Below are 27,958 nucleotides of genomic sequence, written 5' to 3'. Positions count from 1 at the left end.
AGATTGCGAGACACAAACCTGTGAAAACGTTATGTTGTTCGTTGAGATGTAAAATGGTGTATTCCTCACAACACTAGTCAGTACCTAGTTCTCTCTTTCCCGTAGTACGTATATGTGCGATTCTCTCACACACGATTGATGCCTACCAGAATAAGCTCCATTTGGGCGACCCACATACATTTCCAGATAACCCGAACATACATACCTATTACCTATCACAATTTGTCATACCTCCCTGAGCTCAGTCTCAGTCTCAAGGGTTCCCAAAAGAGGGTGATCTCTTCTCTGGCCGACTTTTGACAAACTGCCTCTCAACCTCCTCGAGGTCAAGCTCGAGGGGCGAGGGCAGCCTTCTGGTGAATGAAAATGAGTAGGAGAATGAGTGGGAGTCAGTGGCGGCGGAAGGTAATTTTGGATGGGGGTGCAAAGTTTTCTCAAGGGGCCCCTCTGGAAGTTTTGGGCCCCCTTCATTTATTTTTTTTTAGTGATTATTATTGATTTAAGAAAAACGAAGATTTGGGAAAACTATCGCCAATCGCCATACACACAAGTTCTGTAAAAGGTTTGAAATTGCAGTGTACCAACCTATCCCAAATAATGAAGGCATACAGAAGCAAATGCAGCTAGTTTTTTATCGGCTATTCTTTTAGTCTAGCCACCACACGCAGCGTCTCAAACCACTTTTCTGGATCCGCAGTGGACCATTGAGGGCCCTACGAGACCGTTCCAAGAAGACCGTGTTTAGAAGTCCCTTGGAAACCGACCACATAGAGACTCCTCCAGAGACCTACATGACTCCCCAGACTGAATGAGCCCTCCGATCAGGGTCGGTCCCTTGAAAGTTGCTGAAAGGCAGTATTGGCAGTATAGGCTAAGGCTCGAAAGTCTTTTGATGGCTCTCAGAAACCGGCATCGGACCTCAAAAAAAGCCTGTATGGAGGCCCTCAACAGCCGGGACGGAGGCCACAAGAGCCGATGTTTAGCCTAAAGAGCCGGTATGGAGGACTGAATAGAGGAAAGGGGTCTCAGTGGGGCCTTCAGGGGAGGGGCAAGCGTTTGAGCCCCAAAAGTATGTGTGGGGTCTTAGAGGCAGGTAGACCCCTGGGGTATGCACGGGGTCCCAGGAGCTCGCGTGTGAGCCCAAATATTCGGCTGGCGGCTACTAGAACCAGCATGGGGATTCTTAACCCTATTCCTGGCGGGCTCCGCCGGGACAAGAAACTGGCGGGGGGGGCCGATTCGGCCCCCCCCTGAGATCTCGAGAACGAAGCAAGATAGCGACAAGCAGTAAACGGCATCGGATACGCACGGCCAAGATCTACAATTTTTACTAAGGTCATTTTCAGGTCAGGTTAAAGATGACGTCACAGGAGTCGAAAAAGTCAAAATGGCGGCGCTAGATATGGAGAGAGTTTTTCTCGAATGACTTTCGAATTAGTCAAGATAGGAACAAACTAAGGGCATCATCGTGATCCTCTCGTCAATCCGCATCGAATGATATATATGTTGACCTCGAAAGGTCAAGGTCAAAGGTTGACCTCAGGTCACGTGACCTCGAGGTCATCATGTATATCAATCGATGCGTCTTGACGAGCTGAACACAATGAGACCATCAACGCGTCTGTATCTTGTTCCTGTACGGAGTTATTGGCCAAAAACCTTTGGTGACCTTTGATGACGTCACATGACCTCACAGCTGCCCAACAGCAAAACAGACCTCAAGGTAGTGAAGGTTGATCGTATATGAAGTCATGTATGGTATATGGGGCCATTCCGACCCGTTTTAGTGGTAAAAACAGGGAGTTGATTTCTCCCCCATTGACTTATAATGGGGAGGTCGCGAAATTGACCTGACCTTAGGTCACCGATATCAAAATTCCGAGATATACAAATTGCACATACTGGTATCCTAACTAAACCCTGAAGAGAAGAAATTGATCGGTCAAAAACTCTAGCTCTGGCGTGATTGCAAACTTTTCTGAGGTAGGGTCACCAAACCGCCTCTGGTGACCTGACCTGAGGTCAGATCAACTCAAAATTTTCAGACATGTTGCGTAGAAGCCTTTTAGGAAAAGTCAGAAAATTTGAGCTTCCTAGCTCAACGCGTTTGGGAGAAATAACCAAAAAACCTCAGGGGGGGGCTCCTGAGGCCCCCCCCCCCGCCAGGAATAGGGTTAAATCCGCTTAGACCCACATTTCATGGGTCATGATTCCCAAGAGTCGATGTAGGGGCCATAAAAGCCGATGTAGGGCCCATGGCCCCATAAGTTCCGACATTGAGACTCTCAGAGAGCCGGCGACGGGGCACAAGAGCAGATAAAGTGCCGACATGGGGCCTGAGAATCCTGAGGGGGAGCCTGAGAACCCTGAAGGGTTGAGGGCCTGAGAAAGGGCCCTTAACCCCTCAGGGTTGAGGCCCCACTTTGACCCCTCCTAAGGTCCTCAGAAGTTGTTGTGAGGGCCCTTAGAAGCCTTCGAGAGGATCATCAGAGTTCGTCATGAGGGTCCTTGGCCATAGTGAGGGTCTTCATGGGCCCTCAGACACCTTTGCAGGGCTCTCAGAGGCCTTGTTAAGACCGCTAGAGGCCATCGTTAGGGCCCTCAATAGACCGTTGCAGGGCCCTCAGATGCCAGCATAGCCCCTGCAGCCTGGTTGTGTTGGGGCCCTCAGAGGCCGTCGCTGGACCGTCTGAAGCCAAATGGGCCCTCATACTTGAGCTGGGTCTAGGGCCGTCACGAGGGCCCTCAGAGACCGTCGTAGAGACCCTCAGAGGCCAGCGGGGCCCCTGGAGTCCTGTAGGACCCTCAGCGGTCGTCATGAGGGCCCTTAGTTTAGTGGTCGTTATAGAGCCCCAGGGGACAGAGGTCGTCGTGAGAGCCCTCAGAGATCATCGTAAGGGCCCTCAGAGGCCAGCGTGGCCCCTGGAGTCTCCTTCACACACACGGAGTTTATTGGCATAGTACATGAGGTACATCGAGTACGTATCAAGGAGAGTTGGCGCAAAAGCCATGGGCTTATCTCGAGGCGCCAAATCTCGACCTCTTCACTATCTCCAGTATCACTACCACTACCGCCGCCGCCGTGTCTCGGATTGTCTCGCGCAGCCAGCCGCCCCCACGCGTGCCCAGCGACGGGCGCGGGCCCACCCGGCTCAGCGAACAGAATAGGTAATTTAGTATCCACCGGTAAACCTACCTGACTCTTGCAAAAAATTTTGGAAGTGCCAAGCCACCAGCCGACCGCCCCCGCCACCGAGTCCGCGGCCGTGCAGGAGGACTTCAAGTTGGTATGATTTGGGTTTTTGTTTAAGGTCCTTGGGGCCCTGAAGTCTCTGTGGGACCCTCAGCGGTCGTTATGAGGGCCCTTAGTGGCCGTTGTAGGGCCCCAGGGGACAGAGGTCGTGGGAGCCCTCAGAGATCGTCATAAAAGGGTCCTCTGGGGCCGTCGTGGGGCCCTCAGATGCCGCATGGAGTGCTAAACGCGGCTCGGGGCACTTCTAGCCGGTGTGGGGGCCCCAAAGACTAGCATGGGGCGCTCCTGACCATAATTGGACATCCCGGATGATTCCACATCAGTGTTCGTTTCCCGATCACTAGTTTTCAGGAGAAAATTTATTGGATGGTGCGACGGGCCCCTTGTACGGATTTTGGGGGTGCAAAAAGATATGTTTGCACCCCCATGTTTTTCGATGGGGGTGCAGCTGCACCCCCTGCACCCCCTATTCCGCCGCCACTGGTGGGAGTAGGATATATGCGACAGACGATCCGAGAACGAACGTTCTGCTGATGCATTTGATACGGGGACCGTCAAAAACAGCGTACTATTATAACCGCATATCATGAATGTTGCACCGGCCTTCTGTTCCCTTGTCAACATCAGCCAAATTTTGTGGGGGCAAAAACATAGTCTTGCCCCCACGGCCTCCTACCAGTGGGGGCAGTCTGCCCCCACTGCCCCCACGGTGGCGCCGCCCTTGATAGATAACCGTAATTAACGAAAATTATTGCATGAAAATTCCATTAATTGTTGCATCAATATCTCCTCATCAATATATAGGGCATAATTTTCGACTACTGTGGTGCCATTGCCCATTGCATCATATTTGTACCAAAATTATTACGTAATCAAGTACGCAATCACAAACAGTTTGAAGCCAGCTGAAATGGTAGACAAATAATGCGCGAATGAGACTTTTGAAAGCCCGTGCCAAGATACCTATAAGAAACGCCCGTGCCCCCTTTGGTCGCCGAGATGGTCGGCGATTGGAGTCATTTTTAGAGAGTTTTTACCATTTCTACAGAGTAAAGGCCAATGTGATGTTAAGCTGTGTCATTCTGCCATAAGCTGAAGACGATTATTTTTAATATGCGTGTCAGAATACGGTTTATATAGCCTTGAGAATACTAAAGAGTTTCGATTTTTTGCAATCTCGTGAATCAATGGAATTGAATGGTGTCAGGCAGGTTGATGTTGACGTCAGACTTGTGATCAGCTCAGTTGAGCCGGCTAAAAAATCAGCTCAGCTCATGAGCCGGCTCAACATTTTGCCAAATTGTAGAGCTGTGAGCTGAGCCGACTCAGTAATGCATTGAGCTGAGCTGCTGTCTGAGCTGAGCTGAATGAGCTTGAGCTGAGCTGAGCTGAATGAGCTTGAGCTGAGCTGAGCTGAGCTGAGCTGAGCTGATTGAGCTGAGTTGAGCTGAGCTGAGCTGAGCTGATTGAGCTGAGCTGAGCTGATTGAGCTGAGCTGAGCTGATTGAGCTGAGCTGAGCTGATTGAGCTGAGCTGAGCTGAGCGAGCTGAGCTGAGCTGAGCGAGCTGAGCTGAGCTGATTGAGCTGAGCTGATTTAGCTGAGCTGAGCTGATCCAGTTCTAGTAGGTACACTGGAAGATGATGAGAACGGATAAAAATATAAAACCGAATGCAATGTGCATTGAATATTGATACACTATAAACACTAGAAACATGATAAACTGGAAATAATATTATATACAAACCAAAGACGTCACTAGGTGAAAGACCATGTAGTTCGACACCGCAAACTGAAGCGATCGGTCGGGAAATCGCTACATTCCTCTATTGCACCCCGTTCGCACCGTTGTAAGCCGTTCGGTTGGTATCCTTATCCACTGCGGCGTGATGTCCCGACCTGTGTCCCGATGATTCGATGTCCATGACCAATCAGCACACGCATTGCCGTGACGTCATTGGCCGGACCCCGACACGTTACGGAGATATGGGTGGCATTCGGCATTCGGCAATGGGTGGCATTGAATTTAACTGAGCGGAAACTGAGCTGAGCTGAATTGAGCGGAAACTGAGCTGAGCTGAACGGGAACTGAGTTGAGCTGAGCTTAGCTGAGCGGAAACTGAGCTGAGCTGAACTGAGCTGAGCGGAAACTGAGCTGAGCGGAAACTGAACTGAGCTGAGCGGAAACTGAGCTGAGCTGAGCGGAAACTGAGCTGAGCGGAAACTGAGCTGAGCTGAGCGGAAACTAAGCTGAGCTGATCGGAAACTGAGCTGAGCTGAGCTGAGCGGAAACTGAGCTGAGCTGAGCTGAGCGTGAGCGGAGCGCAGCCGGTTTGAGCGGAACGTGAGCTGAGCTGAGCCGCGTTAAACTGAGCGGGAGCTGAGCGGGAGCGGATAAGACGGAGTTGAGCTGAGCGAGCTCACTTTTTTCTTGAGCTGTCACAAGTCTGGTTGACGTTCAGTTTTTTTTTTCTCAAGAATATTGTTTCATATATAGGTGCATGCCTATTTAATAATATTCATGTTGATTTCATCTAGGCTCTGTTGTAATATTTTATCATTTGTATGTGTACATTTTTTGTAAAAGAATAAAGTATTGGAAAGGCGCAAAATGACCTCGTAGTCGGCGCGCCCCTAACCCCCAACAAACAAACAAACAAAGTATTGGAAATCAGGCACTTTTGGGACGACGGTGAAAACAGGGCGCCTGGGGCGACTTGATCAAGGCTCTTGAAAATCACTCCCACAAACCACGTGACAATCACTGTGCAGAGGGCATTCAGAGGGGGAGAACTTCTCAATAGTCACGTGACCAAATATGCCCTCCGGCGCCCTGTCTTCACCGGCGTCCCACTTTTGGTACCTAGTTATGGTTATATCATGGAAAGTGCAGACATCTGAAGGTTCTAGGATGATAATGAGCTCTTGAATGTATGGAGTGTTTATTCTGAGTTTCTAAGTTTAAAGTACATTTCTGTCTAGGCATTTTAAGAGTTGTTATGTCAGTAGTCCAGTCTAATCATCAAATTTTGCTTTCAGATATTTGTTACAGTTCAAGACAAGATGAAGAAGATATCATTTGGAAAAATATCTTTTGCTTCTGCTGGCACCTCCAAAAAAGACTCAAATACAGCTGACCAAAAAAGCAATAACTCAGAAGATGCTGAAGCACCTCAAGGGTTTGGATCCTTTGGTAAAAAGGATGTAGCTGATGATAAAGTGAAAGGGGATGAGCAGAGTATGGATGAAGAAAGCAATGAAATGGCAAAGGTCATGGGTTTTGGCAGCTTTGGTGGTAAAAAAGCAAAACAGTTTGATATCAACACTGTCTTGAAGGATACCCTGGAAACAGCAGTTCAGCGTAATAAAGACAACATTGGTAAGTTTTCATGCACTTGAAGATATTTTTATGTAAATATATACCCATAAATCAGTGTCATATTGCTGCTAAACTAACTTATCTTTATGGTACACATCAATATACTAATGATCATATTCTTGCCCACAATTTACAGCTTTAATTTAAATCTGTCATTTTCAGAAAAGATGACAGAAATGTCATCAAGTGAAGACCAGTCAGGCACAGCAGAAGAAGCTTCAGGCAGCAAGCAAGATGATGCAGAAGAATCTGATGATGAAGAGCTTATTGGTAATTAACACGTTTTGTTGCTAGTGCCCCAATACCACCAAGCAACCAAGTTACCTTTTCACTATCACTCAATCTTTCATGATTGCTTTCCTTCCCACAAAGATAACTTGTCATTGAAGTCAGCCATGCAGCCTATGCCTGAATGGCCAGCTGCCACTTAACACTACTGTCTAGCGTAAAATAGGCAATTAGCTTATTTTCATGGGAGGCTTCTAGGCTAAAATATGGTAAAACTGTGTGCCATTCGATCAAATATAAACTACAAAACGTTTTTATTGAAAAATGCACAACTATACCGTACTTCTGTCCCGTCTTTTTTTTTGTAATCTACCCCACCTGGTCAATCTTCGCCCATTTTGCGTGTGCGGATTTGTATCTCGTTTTTACGTGCGGCTCTGCCTGCGCCCAGGTCCTCCGCTGCCGCCCGCCACCGCGGAGAAGACTGCCGATGACGCCGCCGATGACGACGAGGACGCGGACAGTGACGTCAGCGACGATGACGAGGATGATGACGTGAGTGATGCTGCAAAACAGAAGCTTCCTGCCTGAGGTATTGGCGATCAGTGGTCAGTCATTGTCCGTGATTTGAAGTGTGTCAGTATCGATAAGACGTGCTCGAATCGTGATAAATTTTGCTACGTCATATATCTTTCATTGCGTCTCTTAGGCTCTAGTCTAAGGACGTTCCAGCGTCTTAACTACTTCGTTTATTTTGTAAAAGCAGCCATGCGGGAATCCTTGACCCCGGACATAGCCTCTGGTCTTGCCATTTTCCCCCTTGTCTGTGCTTGTGAGTCTGCTCATTTTTCTAACCCCACACAGCCCTCAGCTCCTCCGCCGTCTGTCGCCCTCCCCTACCCTCCCCCTCTACCACGTCAGGAGTGGGCGATTGAAATAAGATCCCGGTGTATTCTCCCACCCCTCCTCCGCCGTTTGTCTCCCTCCGTCTGACCCCACCCTGCTGGGTCAGTCAGGACCCTCGCGGCTGGATACCGGTCTGACTTAAGCCTCTATCCCCCTCACTGGGGCAGGACCCTCACGGCTGGACCCCGGTCTGACTCTAGCCTCTATCCCCCTCACTGGGACGGGACCCTCGCGGCTGGGTCCCGGTCTGACTCTCTATCCCCCTCACTGGGGCAGGACCCTCGCGGCTGGATACCGGTGTCCACCGACATGTCGCTGGAGCACGGCTCGAAGCCGGTGACGGCGCTCACTGCCGACCCCGCCGGATCGCGAGTGGTCACCGGCGCACTCGACTATGTCGTCAAGTACTGGGACTTCAATGGAATGGACCTGTCGCGCCGCAGCTTCCGCGATATGAGACCGTTCGAGAGGTGAGGCGGAGCACGGAGGGGACGGTGGACGGAGGGAGGTGGACGGAGGACGGTGGGCGGTGGACGGAGGGCGGTGGACGGAGGATGGAGGACGGGGTTGGGGGTGGTGGAGGGTAGATTGCGGTGAAGGGAGGCGGAGAAGGAAAGTCGGAGAGCGAATCAGGAGATGGTTGATCTGTTTGTATGACGTGTTTGTTTTGGTTTCTGTAGGATTAATTATAGGCCAACTGATCCATAACGGTTTGTGGTATTGCATGAAAAATAACAAAAATGCTTTGCTTGTTTCCATTTAGTTCACAATTTCCCATAACTGTATATTTTGCTTCTCACTTATCCGGAATAGATCGGCATTAAGCACTGAACACGGTTCAAACCCTCTGGCCTCCACCCCGCCATAACTGACCTCAAACGCTGCTCTGTGCGGCCCTCAGCAACCCGATCACATCCGCTCAGTACTCGAGTACCGGCGACAGAGTACTGGCCACCTCCGGCAGCGCAAAGGTCAAGGTGTTTGACCGCGACGGCGTCGAGCTGTGCGAGACGCTACGCGGGGACATGTACCTGGTGGACATGAAGCGCACCAAGGGCCACGTGGCGGGTGTCAGCGGCGCCGCCTGGCACCCCAAGATCAAAGAGGAGTTCCTCACGTGCGCCAGCGACGGGTAAGTTCCCTTAGTGCTAAGGTGTATCTGAGTAAAATGTAAACACTGAGTAAAGTCATGTGTAACCTAGGGCCATTACCCAGCTTCAGCTGCTATGGATATGCCTTTTTTCCAGCACATTGTCCAGTACCCAGTCTTTTCCGTCACTCACGTTTTCGTATATTGTCTCCACCCTCCTAAGTCCTAACTAACCCTCGCCTCGTGCCGACAGCACGTGCCGCATCTGGCACGTGGATGACGCGGCCAAGTCGCAGCGGCACGTGGTGAAGCCCCGTGCCATGGGCGGCCTGAAGACGCACCCGAGCGCGTGCACGTACAGTCGCGATGGTCACCTGGTGGCAGCCGCCTGTACGGACGGATCGCTGCAGATGTGGGACCACAGGAAGGCTTACGTGAGTCGACCTTCTCAGGCTGGGGATGTGGGACCACAGGAAGGCTTACGTGAGTCGACCTTCTCAGGCTGGGGATGTGGGACCACAGGAAGGCTTACGTGAGTCGACCTTCTCAGGCTGGGGATGTGGGACCACAGGAAGGCTTACGTGAGTCGACCTTCTCAGGCTGGGGATGTGGGACCACAGGAAGGCTTACGTGAGTGACAACGGTGGCATATTCAGAGATTACGCGAAGGGTGCGGTGTCGTCTTCAATGAATGTTTTAAAATAATGTAGACTGTTTGAGGCAGTTTTTGTTTCTAAGCTTTCTACGTTGTCTCCATTTTAAGAAGTTAATTGGCGCCATCGGCTGTTTCTGACCGACTGAAGCTTCCAGTGAACCTCCACACCGGTCACCTCGCCATCCGTTTCCTTCCCACAGGTGAGCACCACTATGCTGGTCCGGGACGGCCACCAGCGCGGCACCGAGACATCCAGCATCGTCTTCTCCTACGACAACGTCAGCGTGGCCACCCGCGGCGGCGACGAGACGCTGAAGCTGTGGGACGTCCGTCAGTTCCGCAAACCCGTCCACACTGCCGCAGGACTGTTCAACAAGTTCCCCATGTGAGTGACCACTCCGGGATTGGGAGGCGAAGGGTCGGGGCAGGGTAGAACACTGCCGTCGGGAGGAAAAAAGCCGTAAGTCGCATTTTTTATCGATTTTTCGTTTTTGATATCGTTGGGAAGCTCTTTTCATGATGCGTTTAATGGTACTGCTCAAACGTGTGTACACTCAAAAATGAAAATATTATATATAATATAAAAATTCAAAAACGGATTTGTTAATCAGGGATAGCAAAACACGCAGGAAGAAAGCCGTATCCTTAAATTTGGCAGATACGGCATTTATACAAAATTTCAAACAAAGAATGTGGAACTGATAAGTCAGGAAGAAAGCCGTATCTTGTAGATACGGCTTTTATTTGATGGTGGCCTGTGAAATATGAGCCGAATCGTTGGCCCAGGCAGTTTGGAAGAAAGCCGTATCTACTCATTACGGAGCGAGCGAAGCGAGCGTAGTCTTTCCTTAGATAAACGGAAATTTCTGAGTATGAGCGGCCGGCCGGCCGTGCGGACGCTTTTGCGAGGCTTATATCTCAGCAACCACTTGACCGATTTACATGGGGTAATTTTTGTAAGGTAGCTTCATTCCTTCTACCAAGTATTGGACTATTCCCGATGCATGTGGGTGACCCCTTATGCACGTGCCACGCGCAAAACGAAGAGGTGTCAGTTTTGTAATTGTTGCAATATCTCGGTAACTACTTGGCCGATTGCGCTGAAAGTTGGCATATAGGTAGGCACCCACTAGGCACTGCATATCCATGTGCCAGAGTTGGGGTGCTGCTGCACGTGCGCACGTGCAGGGGTCGTTTCCAGATCTCGAGAACGGCTGGACCGATGGCGCTCAAATTTGGTACACGGTTAGGGACCAGTTAGTAGAGTGCCGTGCACAAGTCAGTTGGGACCCATTCTGCACGTGCGCACGTGCAGGGTGCCGCTTCCAGATCTCGAGAACGGCTGGGCCGATCGTGCTCAAATTTGGCACATCGCTAGAGACCGGTAAGTAGGGTGCCGTGCACAAGTCAGTTGGAGGTACCCCCTCGAAATTTCGCACGTGCAAGGCTCACCCTCTCGCTCGCTCCGTTAGTCGCCCCAAAAGGCGCTATACTGGTTTAGCATGGCTTCGGCATATCCTGGACGGAACAGTTGAACATTTACACAAACATGCTACGTGATCGTAGCAATATGTGACCATTTATAGGGGAATTTTAATTGAAATAAAATAGGGAGTGAACTTGAGAAGTTTGAAGCCAACAGAACTTTGCCAGCTCGGTGGTGTCAGCAGGGTGCCGGGCATTCAGTATTTTGATGTGCTTACCAGCCGGGAGCGCCAGTATAATCCGACCGTTCTTTTCCCCAGCTTCGTTTAAAATTCCAATAAAAAAATACCCGACTTAGCCTCCCCCATGATTAATTTGGCCTCCCTGTCCCCACCCCACCCCACAACCAAAATAGCATCATGTTAAGTTCGACCCGGTAATCATCATAGACATGCAGCTCGTAGCCGGCACGCTTAGTACGACGACCTACAATCTTTGTCGTAAAACCGTTAAAGATATAGTTGAATACCGTGAAAGGTCGGACGATTGCTATTGCCAACCTCGTCACATTCATTGTGATAATTGTGACCAGTATAACGCCTTTTGGGGCGACTAACGGAGCGAGCGAGAGGGTGAGCCTTGCACGTGCGGAATTTCGAGGGGGTACCTCCAACTGACTTGTGCACGGCACCCTACTAACCGGTCTCTAGCGATGTGCCAAATTTGGGCACCATCGGCCCAGCCGTTCTCGAGATCTGGAAGCGGCACCCTGCACGTGCGCACGTGCAAAATGGGTCCAACTGACTTGTGCACGGCACCCTACTAACCGGTCCCTAACTGTGTACCAAATTTGAGCGCAATCGGTCGAGCCGTTCTCGAGATCTGGAAACGACCCCTGCACGTGCGCACGTGCAGCAGCACCCCAACTCTGGCACATGGATATGCAGTGCCTAGTGGGTGCCTACCTACATGCCAACTTTGAGCGCAATCGGCCAAGTAGTTACCGAGATATTGCAACAATAGGGTTGGGACCTATCTGCATGCTTTGTATGTTTTGGTAAAATAAAAAAGTTCAGAATTTTTAATGATTTAATTTAAAATCACTTTGTTAAAAAAATGCCTAATTAGTTCAGAAATTAATTATTTGTGGCTGAAAACAACTTGCTTCTGATTGGTCGGGCTAATCATGACGTCACATGTAGGTATATAACTGTCTGTATATTTGGCGCAGTTGAGACATACATTTTCTATGTATTTTCCTATCGTAAATCGGAGTGATTGGTCGTGTTTTCAGTGTCTCTTTATTTTGCGCTGGTATTGCGTGGCTAAGAAGTTTTATCAAGAATGGCATATACTAAAATGTTCCTTTAATAATGGAGCTTCAATATCTGTGAGTTTTATTGGCAAGCGAAAACTGATTTCGCTGTTATTTTATCTGGAAATTACTCATTTTTTTAGGTCAATATTCAAAACATTTTACGGGAACAAGTTGGCACTTTTCTTGATTTTTGCACTCAAATCGCGTGCGATTCAACTGTATTGAAACTTGCAAAGAAGCTTGGTGATTAATAAACTGTGTTGTTATGGCACTGTTTGCAAAGCATGGATAATGAAACTCTCCCCGCAGGGGGCTGACCGTGGTCAGAGCCGTTGCTTGGCCGGGACCATTGGGCTCTGGCCTCGCGGCGGCTGTGACTTCGGCCAGTAAGGGGAGTAGCGCCCCCTCGGCCCCAGCTTGACTTGCGTTCGACCTCGGCTCTGATTTGATTGTCGGATGGATTTTCTGCAAGATTGGCCCCGCAGGGGGCTGGCGGTGGCCTGGGTTCCTTGTGCCCGCGTCCTGCGGCGGCCCTGACCTCCGCCAGCAAGGGGAGTAGCGCCCCCTCGGCCCCAGCTTGACTCATGCTCGATTACAACCGGACTCGACCCTGGATTGATAGACGACAAGTCAGACCTTTCTTGGTTTCTTTTTTCCCTTTGTTTCTGATGAGTGTCTTTTTTGCGCCCGGTTCCGCTCCTTCCGGGTGTTTCTTCTCACTGCCAGCTTATACTGCCTTGCCGTCTTCTCACGTGGTTTGCACTAAGTTTTTGCACTTGTCTGTTGCCCAGCTTTCTTGCGAGCATTTTCATTGGTTGCCTTTTCTGCATTCTCACGCACCGCACGGGCACACTCGGGTGAAGTGGAATAGCGCCCCCCCCCCCCCCCCTCAGCCCTAGATACACATATGTGTGATCTTGACTTTGCCCACATTTGCTGGATTTGATGTTTGCACAATGCCATTGCCAGTCGGCCGCGTTGCCGTCTTCTCACGCGAATTTCTCCTGGCTGGTTTGCACTCATTTGGTTGCCTACCTCATCGGTTTCGCACGCTTCCCAGTTTTTTTTTTTAACACTTGCTCATCTTCTCTGTGCACGATTCCATTGCATAATGCGATTCCAGTCTCTAATCGTGCCATCTTCTCACGTGAATTGCTCTTGGTCGTCTTGTACCCGTTTGTTGCCCATATTTCTTTTGCGGTCACTGGCATTGGCTGCGTTTTCAGTCTTCTTGCGCTGTACCGGTCTTGCAGGCTGCTTGCCTCACCGGTTCCGCACGCTTCCCCAGTTTTTTTTTTTTTACACTTGCTTATCTTCCTTGTGCACGATTCCATTTCCAGTTTGCTGCATTGCACTCTTTTCACGTGAATTGCTCTTGGTTGTTTTGTACCTGTCTGTTGCCTTTTTTGCGGATACTCGCGTTGATTGCCATATGTGTGATCTTGACTTAGCCCACATTTGCTGGATTTGATGTTTGCCCAATGCCATTGCCAGTCGGCCGCGTTGCCGTCTTCTCACCTGGCTGGTTTGCACTCATTTGGTTGCCTACCTCATCGGTTTCGCACGCTTCCCAGTTTTTTTAACACTTGCTCATCTTCTCTGTGCACGATTCCATTGCATAACGCGATTCCAGTCTCTAATCGTGCCATCTTCTCACGTGAATTGCTCTTGGTCGTCTTGTACCCGTTTGTTGCCCATATTTCTTTTGCGGTCACTGGCATTGGCTGCGTTTTCAGTCTTCTTGCGCTGTACCGGTCTTGCAGGCTGCTTGCCTCACCGGTTCCGCACGCTTCCCCAGTTTTTTTTTTTACACTTGCTTATCTTCCATGTGCACGATTCCATTGCCAGTTTGCTGCATTGCACTCTTTTCACGTGAATTGCTCTTGGTTGTTTTGTACCTGTCTGTTGCCTTTTTTGCGGATACTCGCGTTGATTGAGTTTTCAGTTTTCCTACGCTGTACCGGTCTTGCAGGCTGCTTGCCTCATCGGTTTCGAACGCTCCCCCATGTTTTTTTTTTGCATTCGCTCATCTTCTTTGTTCTCTGGTTCCCCTGGTTTTATCGGTCTAGCCGTACCTTCGGCCCAAAGACCGGGGAGAGGATGTCTGGGCGTTGAGGGGGCTGCCCTGCGGGTTAGTCGGGGCAGCCTTCCAACACATGCCTTTGGCGCCAATCCCCGGATCTGCGGGATGCCCCATGTTGGCCTCGCATGAGGGAAATCGGCCGGTCAGGCGGCGCCTTGTGCGGCACTGGCTAATCGGGGTCAAGGGGGCTGGGCGACGGGTATGCGGGGGGTTGCCGCCGGGTGCAGGGGCCGCCTGATTCCTTCAGCGCGGGGCTTAGCGCCACCGTATCCATGTCCGCGCGCGGGATCAGGTCCGGTCCCGTGCCGCATGGCTCTGCGGCGGCCGCGGCTCACGCGGCCCCGTACCCGGCGGCTTCGTCTTGCTGCTTTTGGCGTCCCGGCCCCCGTATAGTCCTGCAGTACTCCTGGCGGACCACCACCCTACGGGGGAGTGTGGCCGTCCCCCAGTTGGGCTCCGAGGTGGGTGGGAGGCTGCGGGACCGAAACAATTACACTTTCCATGGATTCTCACTTGGCACCCCCACGGACCACAGCCTCGGCTGAACCCCTTGCACCTAGTGCAGTCGGTGGAGCACGACCAAAAGTTCTTATATTCACATCCGACGAACGAAAACTCGCGTCGCTGTCTCCCTTTCAGAGACGAGAGGGCTGTGACAGATTTGGTAAGATTGCGAGGTGTGAAAAACTTAGAGACGGAGGCATCGAAGTAGAGTTTGTTGACGATAGAGAGGCGGAAAGGGCCCTGAAAGCTACTCACTTCACATACACAGATAAGGATCAGCAGGGCAGGAAGGAAGTAAACCTTTCGGTCAGTGTTTCGCCGCATCGCACGAAAAATTCCAGCCGAGGGGTCATTTTTTGCGACGATCTGGAGGGCATGCAAAACGACGAGATCGCCGAAGGCCTGTCACAGTTTGGGGTCTCCGCCGCCCGCCGCATCTACACCAAGAGAAGTGGCGCTCTCGCACCCACGCACAGTATCATTCTGACTTTCAACTCGCTGGAACTGCCGAGGGAGGTGATGATAGGATATCTGTCCGTGAAAGTTCGACCATATGTCCCGAGTCCCATGCGTTGTTTTCAGTGTCTTCGATTCGGTCACACTCGAGACAGCTGTCGGAACAGACCGGCATGCGGGAGATGTGCGGCAACTGATCACAGCAGTGCCGAGTGCTCGTCGTCTGAGTTGAGATGCGTCAATTGTGACGACTCTCAGACTCCACATTCCTCGTTTGATGGGCGATGCCCGGCCTTCCAGAGAGAAAAAGAAATAATGTCCCTGAAGGTCACCGAAAGGCTGTCATTTCGTCAGGCCCGAGACCGCTTTGCTGCCCTCCATCCCAAGCGGTCTTATGCTAGTGTGGCCAACGGTTCTAGACAGCGCTGCCCCACTGAAACTGATGCCAACAACAGCATCGGTCAGTTAATAGCGATTCTGAAGTCATTCGGCTTTTGTTTTGTCCCAGATGCCAACAGTCACAGCAACTCATCAGTTCAACAGGAGCCCTCTAAAGCGTCGTCGTGCACCGCCACACAGACGTCACCAAGCAGGAAGCAGGAGGAGGAGTGGACCCTCGCCCGGGGTCGTCGCCGGGGCCCGGTCTCGCCACTGCGTTCCGCTGAGCGGGCCCCGGGCACGTCTGCTGAAGTGCACCGACCCCCGCCAAGGGAGACTGCAGTGATGGCTGCGCTGCGCCGCGGTCAGGAGGAACGGTTAGAGCAGGACGCCAGACGGGAACGCCGGATTGCCCAGGCTCTTGAGGAGCGTCGAGTGTCTTCGGCCCATAGAGGCTCTGATGCCCCGGGGGCAGCCCCGTCGCCTCTGCTGGGACCTCCCCCTACTCCTCCGCCCCCTCCTCCACCTCCGCCTCCTCCACCTCCGCCTCCTCCACCTCCGCCCCCACCTCCCCCACCTCCCCCACCACCCCCTCCACTTCCTCCGTTCCCACCGCCCCCACTGCCCCCCTCACAGCGTCCCTCCGGTGCCCCTCCGGCGCCCTCCACGGGCGAGGTGTCGGGGTCTCGGCCTCCTCCGTGCACGCCACCTTCGGAACCGAGACCGGCGGGGCCGCCGCCCGCCCCACACTGGGCCGGGGGCCCGGAAAAGTGCTAGAAATTATTTGTGATTGAGTTGTTGATCTCAGCGACAAGCAAACATGCTAAAAACGAAGTGGGGCTGCTTAACCCTCGCCGGACCTGTTGTCGGACCCCCCACCCCCTCGGCCGGCCGAGGGGGGAGGGTTGGTACGACCCCTTTTCGCCGTTTCGCCCCTAATGGAGCTAGAGCCTCGCGGAAAAAACAAGCGTGTGCGCCGTTTCAAGACGGAACGATTGATACCCGATTTCAAGGTCCCATGTCAACCGGTAACCTCTGAGGTGAGGTCAAAAAGCCCAAGGTAGGGTTTGGTTTTTGGTAAATAATTTCGCATAAAATGGTCGCAGAGCAGCGATTTTGGCACCATCGTGTTTGCCTGGCTCAGGCGCGTCGAATGGTATACTTTTTGTTCGGGTGAGGTCAACTTAAGGTGTTGACCTCAGGTCAAGGTCAGGTCAGCATCCTCAGGTCACGAAGTTGGTCGAAAGAGGTCATGTCGCATATCATTCGATTCGGGAGGTCTTCCCGAGTCCATTGGTGGCTTTCCCGAGTCTCTGGCTCAATTTGATCATGAGTTATTGACAAGAAACTCCTATGACCGTAGTGACGTCATAAATGACGTCACGGAAGGTCAAAAATGCAAAAGTAAAGCATCGGATCTTGCAAGGAGTGCATGAAATCACGATTCCGTGTGCTTGAGATAGTTTGAGATCATTCCATGCGCAAAAACAACAGTTTCCTTATCTCCCCATTTACTTTTAATGGTGATGTCACGTGACCTCGAAGAGTAGCAGGCATTAGCAAAAATTGCGAGTAGGGCATGACAGAAAGATGATTAGTGGTTTGTATGGCACGGTCATTTTTAGCGGCTCGAAATAACATTTCTCAAAAAGTCTAACTTAAGAGCAAGTTGTTGTTGATTATCACTTACTTGTGTTTGGGGGTTAATAATGACTGATTTTTTTAGTTTGGCCCAAAAATTTTGACAGCATTGTGTGCGTTGATCAATTCTGAGCTCAGGGACATATATTTTATTCAGATTATAAGCCTTAGTTTTTCACAACTTCCAGCGCTATAAAGAGCGCCGGGCATTCAGTAGAGCGGCGAGCTGACAATTGCCCCTACATCATGTGGTTTACTGGCGCATATCTCGAAAAGTAGCAGGGAAAAGCAGCAAAGCACCTATATGGAACGAAAGATGAGTAATCAGCGGCTAGTGTAAGATGTTTATTTTTAGCTGCTCGAAATAACGTTTTTTTTAAAAGTCTATTTAAAAATTTAGATATGATTTTTTTTTTAGGTCTTGCAGCTGCTTGCAAGAAGCTAGCTTATGTTGCAGAAATGCGATGCAATATGTAAGAATGTTGTTGGTACAGTGAACAACAGTGCCCTGAACTAGTCTGACAGAAAATTGCGTTCAAAACGACAACTGGTCAACTAATAAATATCAACTAAAGATTAGCATTAAAATCGGCAAATGTGGTGGCCACTAGCGAGTCTAAATAGTCTTGTGTTTGGTGACAACTGACCACCTCAATTTCGACCTTAGGGCAAAAATGGCATCGGAATCGTATTCTTCGATCAATTTGGGATTAAATGATACCTATTTTGTTCATATTGCGGACAGTCAGTTTGGGGGAATTTCTAGCGCTTTTTCGGGCTGCCGGCCTACAGTGCGCCCCAGGCCGCCCCACGAAGCGCACACTTCCGTGGGAGCTATCGCCGACAAACGACGGTAGCCCCCGCTCGCGGCTGAAGTTTCAACCGGGAGCTACCGGCCGTCCTAGGTCTGCCGATGGAAGGCTCCGCGAGGGCCGTCCAAAGGTGGTCTTTGGTGGTAGCCTGGGCCCCGGCGGCGAGGAGCGTTTTTAAGTCCTCGCCCTCTTTTAACACAAGCTAAAGTCTACAGTTTTAGACACCTTTCGCTTACCTAAGCGCTCAAAACTACAGCTATAGCACATTTTATCCTGCAGTGGAATTGTAGAGGTTTAAAACCAAACTTCCAGGACTTGCAATCGGTCATACGTGGGCGCAACCCCTTCATAATCTGTCTCCAGGAGACCAAGCTGGCGCCAACTATGACTTGCACCATCAGGGGCTATGCCGTCTTCCGCAGGGACCTGCATTCGGACACTATAGCACATGGTGGTGTCCTCATAGCAGTGCACCACAGTCTGCCAGTCACACCGCTCCTACTGAACTCTCCTCTGCAAGCAGTAGCTGTGAGAGTGCACCTATACCGCCGGGAAGTCACAGTCTGTTCGCTGTACCTCCCTCCTGGTACAGCTTTCCCGGAGGCAGAACTGCGCCACCTTCTCTGTGAGCTCCCGGCACCAGTCCTTGTGGTGGGCGACTTCAACGCTCATAGCACGGTATGGGGATGTGATCACATCGGCCCACGTGGTCGTGCCTTAGAAAGTTTTATTTGCGATGAGTCGCTTTGTATTTTAAATACAGGGCAGCGAACCCATTTTACTCTGCCTTCCGGCCAAACATCGGCGCTTGACCTGAGTTTGGCAAGTCCGCTTCTAGCTCACCTCTTTACTTGGTCGGTACATGACGACCCACTCGGCAGTGACCACTTTCCGGTGTGGATTGCGTACCAGGATACCCCGACACTGGGGAAGCGCCCACAACGGTGGAACCTGCATAAAGCCGACTGGGCCGAGTTTTCCGTTTTGATGGAAACCTCGTTGTCCAGTGCCGACGGCTGTATTCCATCGGCGGAAGCTTTTACGTCTTTACTTTTAAGCTCCGCCGAAGCGTGCATCCCTAAGACATCAGGACAGCCCCACCGCACTCCCGTCCCTTGGTGGACGGAAGAGTGTAGGAACGCAATCCGAGCACGGAAACGCGCCTTCAAGCAGTTTAACCGAAACAGCACCATGGAGAACCTCATCGCTTTCAAAAAAGCGCGGGCTTTTGCACGACGCACAATCAAAGAGGCAAAGGTCAGATCATGGCGCACCTACGTTAATTCTTTAAACCGGTTTACTCCGACGAGCCAGGTGTGGTCACGCATAAAGCGCATCTCGGGTCGGCTCAGCTCTTCTCCACTTCCGACTCTGAGGGTGAACAACTCTGATATAATACATCCTTTTGATGTCGCGGAGGCTATAGCTAGAACACTCTCAGAGCGCTGCCGGGGTGACGCTCCCTCGCAGCCCGCACTAGGGCGAGCCCGACCCCAGCTTGGCTTGGCGGATTTTTCCACTGACGAACATATAGAATATAACGAGCCTTTTACAATGACTGAACTGAAACACGCCATATCCTCGCTTCGAAGTGTCGCCGAGGGCCCAGACGCCATTCACAACTCCATGTTGAAGCGCCTTCCTTCTATCGCCCTGGAAACACTGTTAGCGATATTTAACTCGCTATGGGAGAGCGGTTTGTTTCCTGCAGCATGGCAAGAGGCCACGGTGATCCCCATTTTAAAGCCTGGCAAGTCGGGACTTGACCCACTTCACTACCGTCCTATCTCATTGACCTCTGCTCTTTGCAAGTTGATGGAGAAGATGGTGAATGCTCGCTTGAGTTGGTTTCTGGAACATAACGACATTTTTACGGACGCGCAGTGTGGTTTCAGGAAACACCGCAGTTCAGTTGACCATATCTTAGCTCTTGACACCGAAGTGAGGACCGCTTTTACCGAAAAGAAACACCTTGGGGCTATCTTTTTTGATATTGAGGCTGCTTACGACACAGTTTTACGGCAGATCATCTTGAGGAAGCTTCTCAGCTATGGTATCCGTGGCTGTATGGGCTTTTTCATTTGCAACTTTTTATCTTATCGCACCTTTCGTGTCAGGGTTGGAAACCACTTGTCCAGCTCCCACCTTCAGGAGAATGGTATTCCACAGGGAGGCGTCTTGAGTGTGGCACTTTTTGCTATCATGATTAATGACATTGGCGACAGACTCCCAACGGCTATAGGGAGATCCCTTTTTGTCGACGATTTGGCGGTATGGTTCTCCGCCTCAAGTGCGCGGCACACGTCACGACAACTTCAGCTCGCTGTGACGCGTTTAGAAAAGTGGAGCAAGGATAATGGCCTTAAGTTCTCAACTTCAAAGACTGTGGCTGTTCACTTTTGCCGCCGCCGCTGCCACGATCCTGATCTTGGAATCCGCCTCTACGGGCGAAATATCCCCACGCAGCCGGTTGCAAAGTTTCTTGGTGTTGTTTTGGACAGACGTCTGACGTACAACGAGCATTTTCAAACTCTTCGTGAGAGATGTTTTAAAACTCTAAATATTTTAAAATGTGTATCACGTACGTCGTATGGAGCTGACCGACGAACCTTGCTTTTACTTTACCGCTCTCTGGTACGTTCAAAGCTCGACTACGCAAGTTTCATTTATGACAGCGCCAGCGAGTCGCGTAAGAAAATGCTTGACACCATTCATCATGCCTCACTTCGCGTTGCTACGGGTGCTTTCCGTACTTCGCCAACAAGCAGCGTTCTGGCTGAGGCTCACGAGCCACCGTTATCTCTCCGTCGCCAGATGTTGGGCATGCGGTATGTTTTAAAACTTCGTCAATTTCCCTCGCACCCGGCATACCCGTATGTCTTCTCGCGAGAGATCAGTCGGTCTGACAGAGTGGCTGGTCGATCGACTTCCTTCGGTGGACGTATGCAAGCTCTCTTCTCAAAAGCAAACATTTCTCTTCGCGGCGTGAGGCGCACGTGGAGCGCGCCCTCGCCGCCCTGGAGAAATGCGTATCCACGAATCGATCTTTTACTGACAGACATCAGGAAGGACGATCAGCCGCCATGCACACTACGAGCACGGGCGCTGGAACACATTGCCTCATATGATGGTTTTACCTCGGTTTTTACAGACGGCTCGAAAACAGAACATGGTGTCGGCTGCGCTTTTGTGACTGGTCATGACACACGCACATTCTCTTTGCCAACTTCTGCCTCTGTTTTTTCTTCCGAGCTCGTTGCGATTGAGAAGGCTTTGTGTTTTATCGAGGTGTCTGACAGCTCCTGCTATCTGATCTTGTCAGACTCCCTTAGCAGCCTCTTATCTTTACGGAGTTTTAATCCAGACAACCCGATAGTACAAGACATTTTATCTCGTCTTACGTCGGTGGAACGAGCAGGTAAATTCATCCAGTTCTGCTGGATACCGAGCCATGTGGGGATAAGAGGCAACGAGCTTGCCGACGCGGCCGCAAGACGCGCGGCCGCGGCCCCCTGCCTCCGTCGTTTGCCTCTGCCGGCTCGCGATTTTTACCCAGCCGTTCGATCTTTTACGACGTTTAGCTGGCAGACAGAGTGGCGTCTCCATGGATCCGAGAAGCTACGAAAGGTGAAACCTACTCTGGAGCCCTGGCAGTCCTGCTTTCAAGGCAAAAGACACCATGAAGTGGTCCTCTGCAGACTGCGGATAGGGCATACATATGCAACGCATGGCTATCTCCTCCGTGGAGATGATCAACCAACATGTAGCCATTGTGCCGTGCCGCTCACAGTCACTCACATTCTCTTAAGTTGCCCGCACCTCGAACCAAACCGGACACGCTGCCTCGGCCGCATTGCCCCAGGCACCACCATTCGCCACCTGCTGGGTGATGACTCACCCTGGGTTTTATCCGGCAGCATCTTTTCTTATATTCAATCCATCAGTTTTCCTGTGATATACTCGTTTTACTAGTATAACGTATCTCAAGTAGTTCTAGTCTTCTTCATTTCGTCAGTTCTCTGTTGACATATCCGCTTTACCAGTACAGCGTTATGGGCGCAAAATGACCACCGCAGTCGACGCGCCCGTAAACCCCAATGAACGAACAAAAACTCTGCCAAAGACTTAGCTACATAGCAATGCCTCAAGTAATACGCAGGAGGGACAGAATTCAGAGTCCGATCGAGAAGAATCGGTGCAAATGCTACGAAGACCAGGCAGCTCTGATACAATAGCTAGTCGTCTCACTACTCTCACTCCATTAGACCAGCTGATTCCTGACAGCACCGACTCGGATGCAAAGATGGAGCTCATCTACCAAGCCAGAAACCAGTTCTTTGATTGAAGATGTGATGCTGCCTCTGTCTCTGCTTTGTTGGCCACTTTGGACGGGGCGGAGCTCCGCTCCTTGCGTGAGCGGTTATTCGCCTGTCATCCAGAAATAGTTCCTTCGTTTGCTGGCCGTTCCCTGATTAGGTGCAATACGGGGAGCTGTAATCAGGGAAGTAACTTTCCATATGAAAGGGGTGCAGGTGCACCCCCGTCCCCCATCCACTAGAAGTGCACCCCCATAGGCTAAGCGGCGCCCCACACGCCGCCCCACACGATTAGCTCTAGAGCAGATGGCGAGGGTGATTTCCCGGCTACATTCCATCTCGGCGTCGTGATGCTTGTGGGCTTGGAAAGCGTCCAGTCGTATGAAGGGTAGTGTAGGGGTAGGGTTGAGTTCAATAAGGTCCTTACATTTGAAAGGTTTGAACAACCCGCCGAATCAACATACCACAAGTTAAATAAAAAACTACCAAACTCCGCTCATCTAATATTAATAAACATTACAGCCAAACTAATGGCCTAAATAAAAATATATCTCAAATCCTAACAGTTATCGCGGGTGATGGCGCCATGAGTTGCTATTATCCAAAACAGATGCAAATAAACATGTTTGTATGTCCTATGTATGTTTGTTTTAAAAACGTTGCAGTGGCGCTGGGAACTGCAGTCTTAGATCTGGGTATGTTTGGCATCTGCAACTCTTCATATACACATTAATCCTATTTCGGACGGGGAGGCCTTTCAGGATTTTCTTGTACAATTGCCAAGCGCCGCGAGACATTCAGCTCATATTTGGTGACTTTTCCTAAATGCTCATTGCGCACATCTCAGCAAAAAAAAAAAATGCCGGGTCAGGTCAGGTCAGGTAACCAGAGCGGGTTTGTTGACCCCACCTCAGAAAAGTTTGCAAACACGTCAGAGCTTGAGTTTTTCACGAAGTTATTTCCTCTCATCAAGTCTTCAAAACAGTACCTGCAGTATGTGTCGTTTGTATATCTCAGAATTTTTTATCTGTGACCTGAGGTTAGGTCAGAGTCGTGACCTTTACATTGCAAGCCTATGGAAAAGCATTGAAATGCGACCTGCACCTCGAGTAAACGAGTCAAAACCACCCAATTCTTTAAGAATTATGACAAATTATCTTATCTGTAATGATCCAGGTGCCATTTACTGACAGGGACACCGGGGAGGGTTATCTGAGCCGAGATCATGTGAGGTGATATCTACCATACATCAATGCTCACAATACTTACAATATTGACAATGCTTTTGCTTACAACGCTTACAATACTTACGATGAGACCAGCAAGCACTCTGCCGTTACATTTCTAACTTCTGTTTCGAAAACCGACGTTACACACATTCGCTGCCAGCATAACATGTATTGTTTGACAGAAGCAAAATACAATTGACATCTGAACCCCAAACGGACCGCCATCCACTCAAATTTTATAACCCTGACCGGTCAGGGGGCGAATGGAGGTCATCTCCTGGGCATTACACTCAGCCCTTGCACAAAATATCTCACCTCACAGTGATCATTACAACAATAGCACCGACTTGATAGTGGATTTCAAAGTACTTGCATCAGCTCTTCCTGCTATTGCAGACGATCATCTCCTCAGGGTAATGTTGTTCGGGACATGAACGAAGATCGTTTTCGGAGTTTCATAAGTGCTACTGCAACAGCCTGGCACAAAACAGGACTTGTACGCTCTTCTCTGCACTTTGCCCTTCAGTATATCACAAAAGAATTGTTTAGAATCCATCTTACGCTTCTTTCACAGTCTCCCTTGCCACCGTAGAGCGTAGATAGATTGCTGTTGCTGGTAAGTTAAGGCACGGTAGATAGAAATTACCTCGGTTCTCAACGCCTTAAGTTATTTTCATAAAAAAAGAACAAATAAATTATTAATAAGATAAGAGAAAGGTTAACAGTTTAATTGTAAATTATGCCAAATACGTATTAGAAAGAGCTTTTGCTCTTCAGCATCTTCCGATTCACCATATGTTTTTCATTTGAAAATTCGAGGTACACAAAATGTTTACCACGCGCTTGATGTTAAATGGGAACAGTACACGGCAGAGCATCAATTTTTGACACTGAACCTACATCCGTGAATGATTTAGCATAATTTAAAGCTAAAAACAGCGCGAATGACAGAGTGAAACAAACAACATCTTTCACCCATTGATATAACATGTAATCTGTGGTGCGCCAGATGCGCCATTATTTGTCAACCGCAGAAGGTGACATGTGACGTAACAGCATCAAGAGCATCTTTTTTCAAGAACTTTTCAAAACAAGTTTCCTATCTTTCTTCCCCCATTTCTCTCAGCATATTGATTTTATGAGGCAATGGTATGCACCATAAATTCTGTGAAAATAGTTTGATCATTTTCATGCATTCTTAAAAAATCGAGTTCCCAACCCCATTGCAAAACTGACACCTCTTCGTTTTGCACGTGGCACGTGCATAAGGGGTCACCCACATGCATCGGGAATAGTCCAATACTTGGTAGAAGGAATGAAGCTACCCTACAAAAAATACCGCATGTTAATCGGTCGAGTGGTTGCTGAGATATAAGCCTCGCAAAAGCGTCCGCGCGGCCGGCCGGCCGGCCGCTCATACTCAGAAATTTCCGTTAATCTAAGGAAAGACTACGCTCGCTTCGCTCGCTCCGTAACCACGCCCATGTGTCTTTGGGACGTCATCCCCTGTCACTTCCATTCCTGGTCAATGACTTTAGTCTTTACCGTCTTCTTTCCGGCTCCCTCATACCATGATGCTCAATCATATTGGAAATATAGGCTACCTTGTAGCACCCACACAAGCCCAACATTGTCATATTCTACGGGCAGCAGTGTCCAGAGCCTACCAGCACAGCTGTGGCCGGTGGAGGATGCAGCAAGGCGTACTTAATAGCCCTCTGCTCTGTTGCAGTAGGCGCTATAATCAGAGCCCTGTGAATACGAGTGCACATTGGGGGGCCTTTTGAGGGTGCGCCCTCTAAAGGGCGTTCCCGCAGACGTGTGGAGCTCTCAGCAGTCTAGCGATCCCCGACAATGAGGCGGCATTTGCTTACATCCTCAGCCGCGGCACAGTGCTGTCGCCCTAGATGTTTCGCACAGGCTTTGTGGATGCAGTTTCTTTAGGGAAATTCCTGAAGTTCTTACACCATCCTCTATTTTGGTTCAGGAGCCGGGCGGTTCTGTGCTTGTAGCTGCACACCACGTGACTTAACCCGCGCCCTGGTGGGGTCTGTTTATAACGCGACCTGGTGTGGGGGGGGGGGCTATTTTTTGCCCCCCCCCTCGTATCTCCGAAACTGCTGGACGAATCCGCAAAATTCAAACGGCGTTCGAAAGGCCTGTCAAATTTGTCGAAGGAAACCAAATTTCATTAACCTCGGAGTCACCGATGACGTCACAGGTCAGGTCAAAGATGAAATGTTTCACCGTTCACGGGTCTTCTAGGGAATGCGCTATAACACCGAGGAAAACGCATTTTGTCGAGAATCAGCGATAGGGCGTCAGTTGCCTAGTAGATATGTTGCTATTAGAGGTCACTGACAATACCAGGTCAGGTCACAGGTCAGGTCACCAAGGGTCACAGGTCAGGTCACATGAGCCCAACTTTACTAAGGTTGTGTGATGCATGTTTTATGGCCAATTTTTCATTTCCAACTCAATGGTGTTGGTTATAAGACCATCAGGAACGGCTTAGGTCACCTTCTGGTGAATTTCAGGTCAAGGTCAGGTCAAGGTCAGGCCAAAAAGGTCAAATTTTAAAGTTGATAGTTTTGCATAAAATGGGTATTGATTCGATGCAGCTCGTCACTGGGAGTATAATGGTGGTCTTTGTTTTGCGCTACCGGGTCTAGAATTGCTAAAAATTGAGTTTGAAAATTTGACGTCATCAATTTTGAACAGTTTTTTCGCTATAACTTCGCCAAAAAGAGAGGTATCAATCTCAATTTTGGTATGTGGATGGAAGGCGGTAAAGACTATCACATACATATATTCCGGTCTTTGCGAAATTCAAAAAACTTTTTGGATTTTTCGATTATTATATCCAAAAAAATTATTTTTTGATTTTTGGGGGTCAAAATCCAAAAATTTCAAAAATCCGAGATAGCAGTTTTGTAGCCCTGTGGATTCTACACCTTTTATGTCTTTATCATTTTTCTGTATTTGCAAAGCTATAGGCCTGACAGCTCTTCCTGCTAAACCCTTTTTTGGGTCGAAAACGGCAGAACATGACGACACTCTGACGTCATTTCCGGCCAACCTATCATAGCCTTTGGAAAAATTTTTGGTCACAATGTGTAAAATTGATGTCCGGGAGGGTACTGAAAGTTTGGTGACGATCGGCGCAGCGGTTCTGGAGATATATCGAAAAGTCTGGAGGGGGGGGGGGGGGCAAAAAATAGCCCCCCCCCCCACCAGGTCGCGGGTTAACAGCGTCCCTTTTCCGGGAACCTTGTGTCCAGCTAATCAGCAACATTCCCACTCACCGTCTCTTGCCCCCTTGAAGTGCTTTGAGGTCTGCAGATCGACGATGGGAAACTACACTATCTCGGTTCTCTCGACATTGTCGCCGTGGCTCCGGCGCAGCGGCAGACCGGCACACTCATCTCTCCGAATATATCGGTGGCTCAGAATTAACTCTGGAGTCCGGTGTAATCGAAAATTGAAGCACCGTACAAAGACAGCATTCGTGATTCCCCTTGTCGGTTGCAGGCACGTAGCCAGGATTTTGCTCAGGGAGGGGCCACAGGTCGCGGCCTAGTGTCGTGCCCCTCCAGAAAAGGAAAACTCCTCGGATTTGGCCCACTATCTCTTGGGGTGTGGTGCAGCTGTGGTTATTTTTTCTTAAGTTTTATTTTATTTTTCGCCTTTAGAGGGGGGCATGGCCCCTGTGCCCCCCCCCCCTTGGCTACGTCTCTGGTCGGTTGGTCAAGCTGTCTTTTGATGGCACCCTGCGCAATCAGAATCCAAGAGCCTAAAGTTACGACAATAATGCGATTATGCATGGATGATGTAGTTTAAAATGGGTATCATGTTTGTTTTTGTATCGAACGTTCAATTAAATACGTATCCATACTTAAGAGCTGAAGCAGTGGAACGGAACTAGTAGCGGAACTGATTACGGAGCGAGCGAAGCGAGCGTAGTCTTTCCTTAGATTTAACGGAAATTTAGATTAACGGAAATTTCTGAGTATGAGCGGCCTGCCGGCCTGCCGGCCGGCCGGCCGGCCGTGGTCACGCTTTTGCGAGGCTTATATCTCAGCAGCCACTTGACCGATTTACACACGGTAATTTTTGTAGGGTAGCTTCATTCCTTCTACCAAGTATTGGACTATTCCTGATGCATGTGGGTGACCCCTTATGCACGTGCCACGTTCAAAACGAAGAGGTGTCCGTTTTGTAATTGTTGCAATATCTCGGTAACTACTAGGCCGATTGCGCTGAAAGTTGGCATGTAGGTAGGCACC

At 50.0% G+C, this 27,958-nt stretch overlaps 1 protein-coding gene across 11 annotated transcripts in view; it reads left to right on the top strand.

The window, feature by feature from the left end:
* The window catches only part of LOC122363833 (WD repeat-containing protein 70-like), a 32,173-nt gene that overhangs the window by 1,092 nt on the left and 3,123 nt on the right, over positions 1-27,958 (top strand). For 4 of the 11 annotated variants that reach the window (XM_043333659.1, XM_043333651.1, XM_043333631.1 and 1 more), the window contains exons 2-8: positions 6,292-6,631; positions 6,794-6,901; positions 7,311-7,414; positions 8,042-8,235; positions 8,667-8,897; positions 9,109-9,289; positions 9,711-9,895. In XM_043333659.1, the coding sequence (XP_043189594.1) occupies positions 6,316-6,631; positions 6,794-6,901; positions 7,311-7,414; positions 8,042-8,235; positions 8,667-8,897; positions 9,109-9,289; positions 9,711-9,895 (1,319 nt within the window). In that variant the 5' untranslated portion in view covers positions 6,292-6,315. The other 7 variants (XM_043333598.1, XM_043333609.1, XM_043333589.1 and 4 more) reach the window with 7 other exon arrangements.

This window comes from Amphibalanus amphitrite, unplaced genomic scaffold (assembly GCF_019059575.1).
Source record: "Amphibalanus amphitrite isolate SeventyFive unplaced genomic scaffold, NRLGWU_Aamphi_draft 000026F_arrow, whole genome shotgun sequence".
Classification (NCBI taxonomy): Eukaryota; Metazoa; Arthropoda; class Thecostraca; order Balanomorpha; family Balanidae; genus Amphibalanus; species Amphibalanus amphitrite.
The sequence above is the reverse complement of the archived record's forward strand: the minus strand, read 5'-3'. Positions and strand labels throughout refer to the sequence as shown.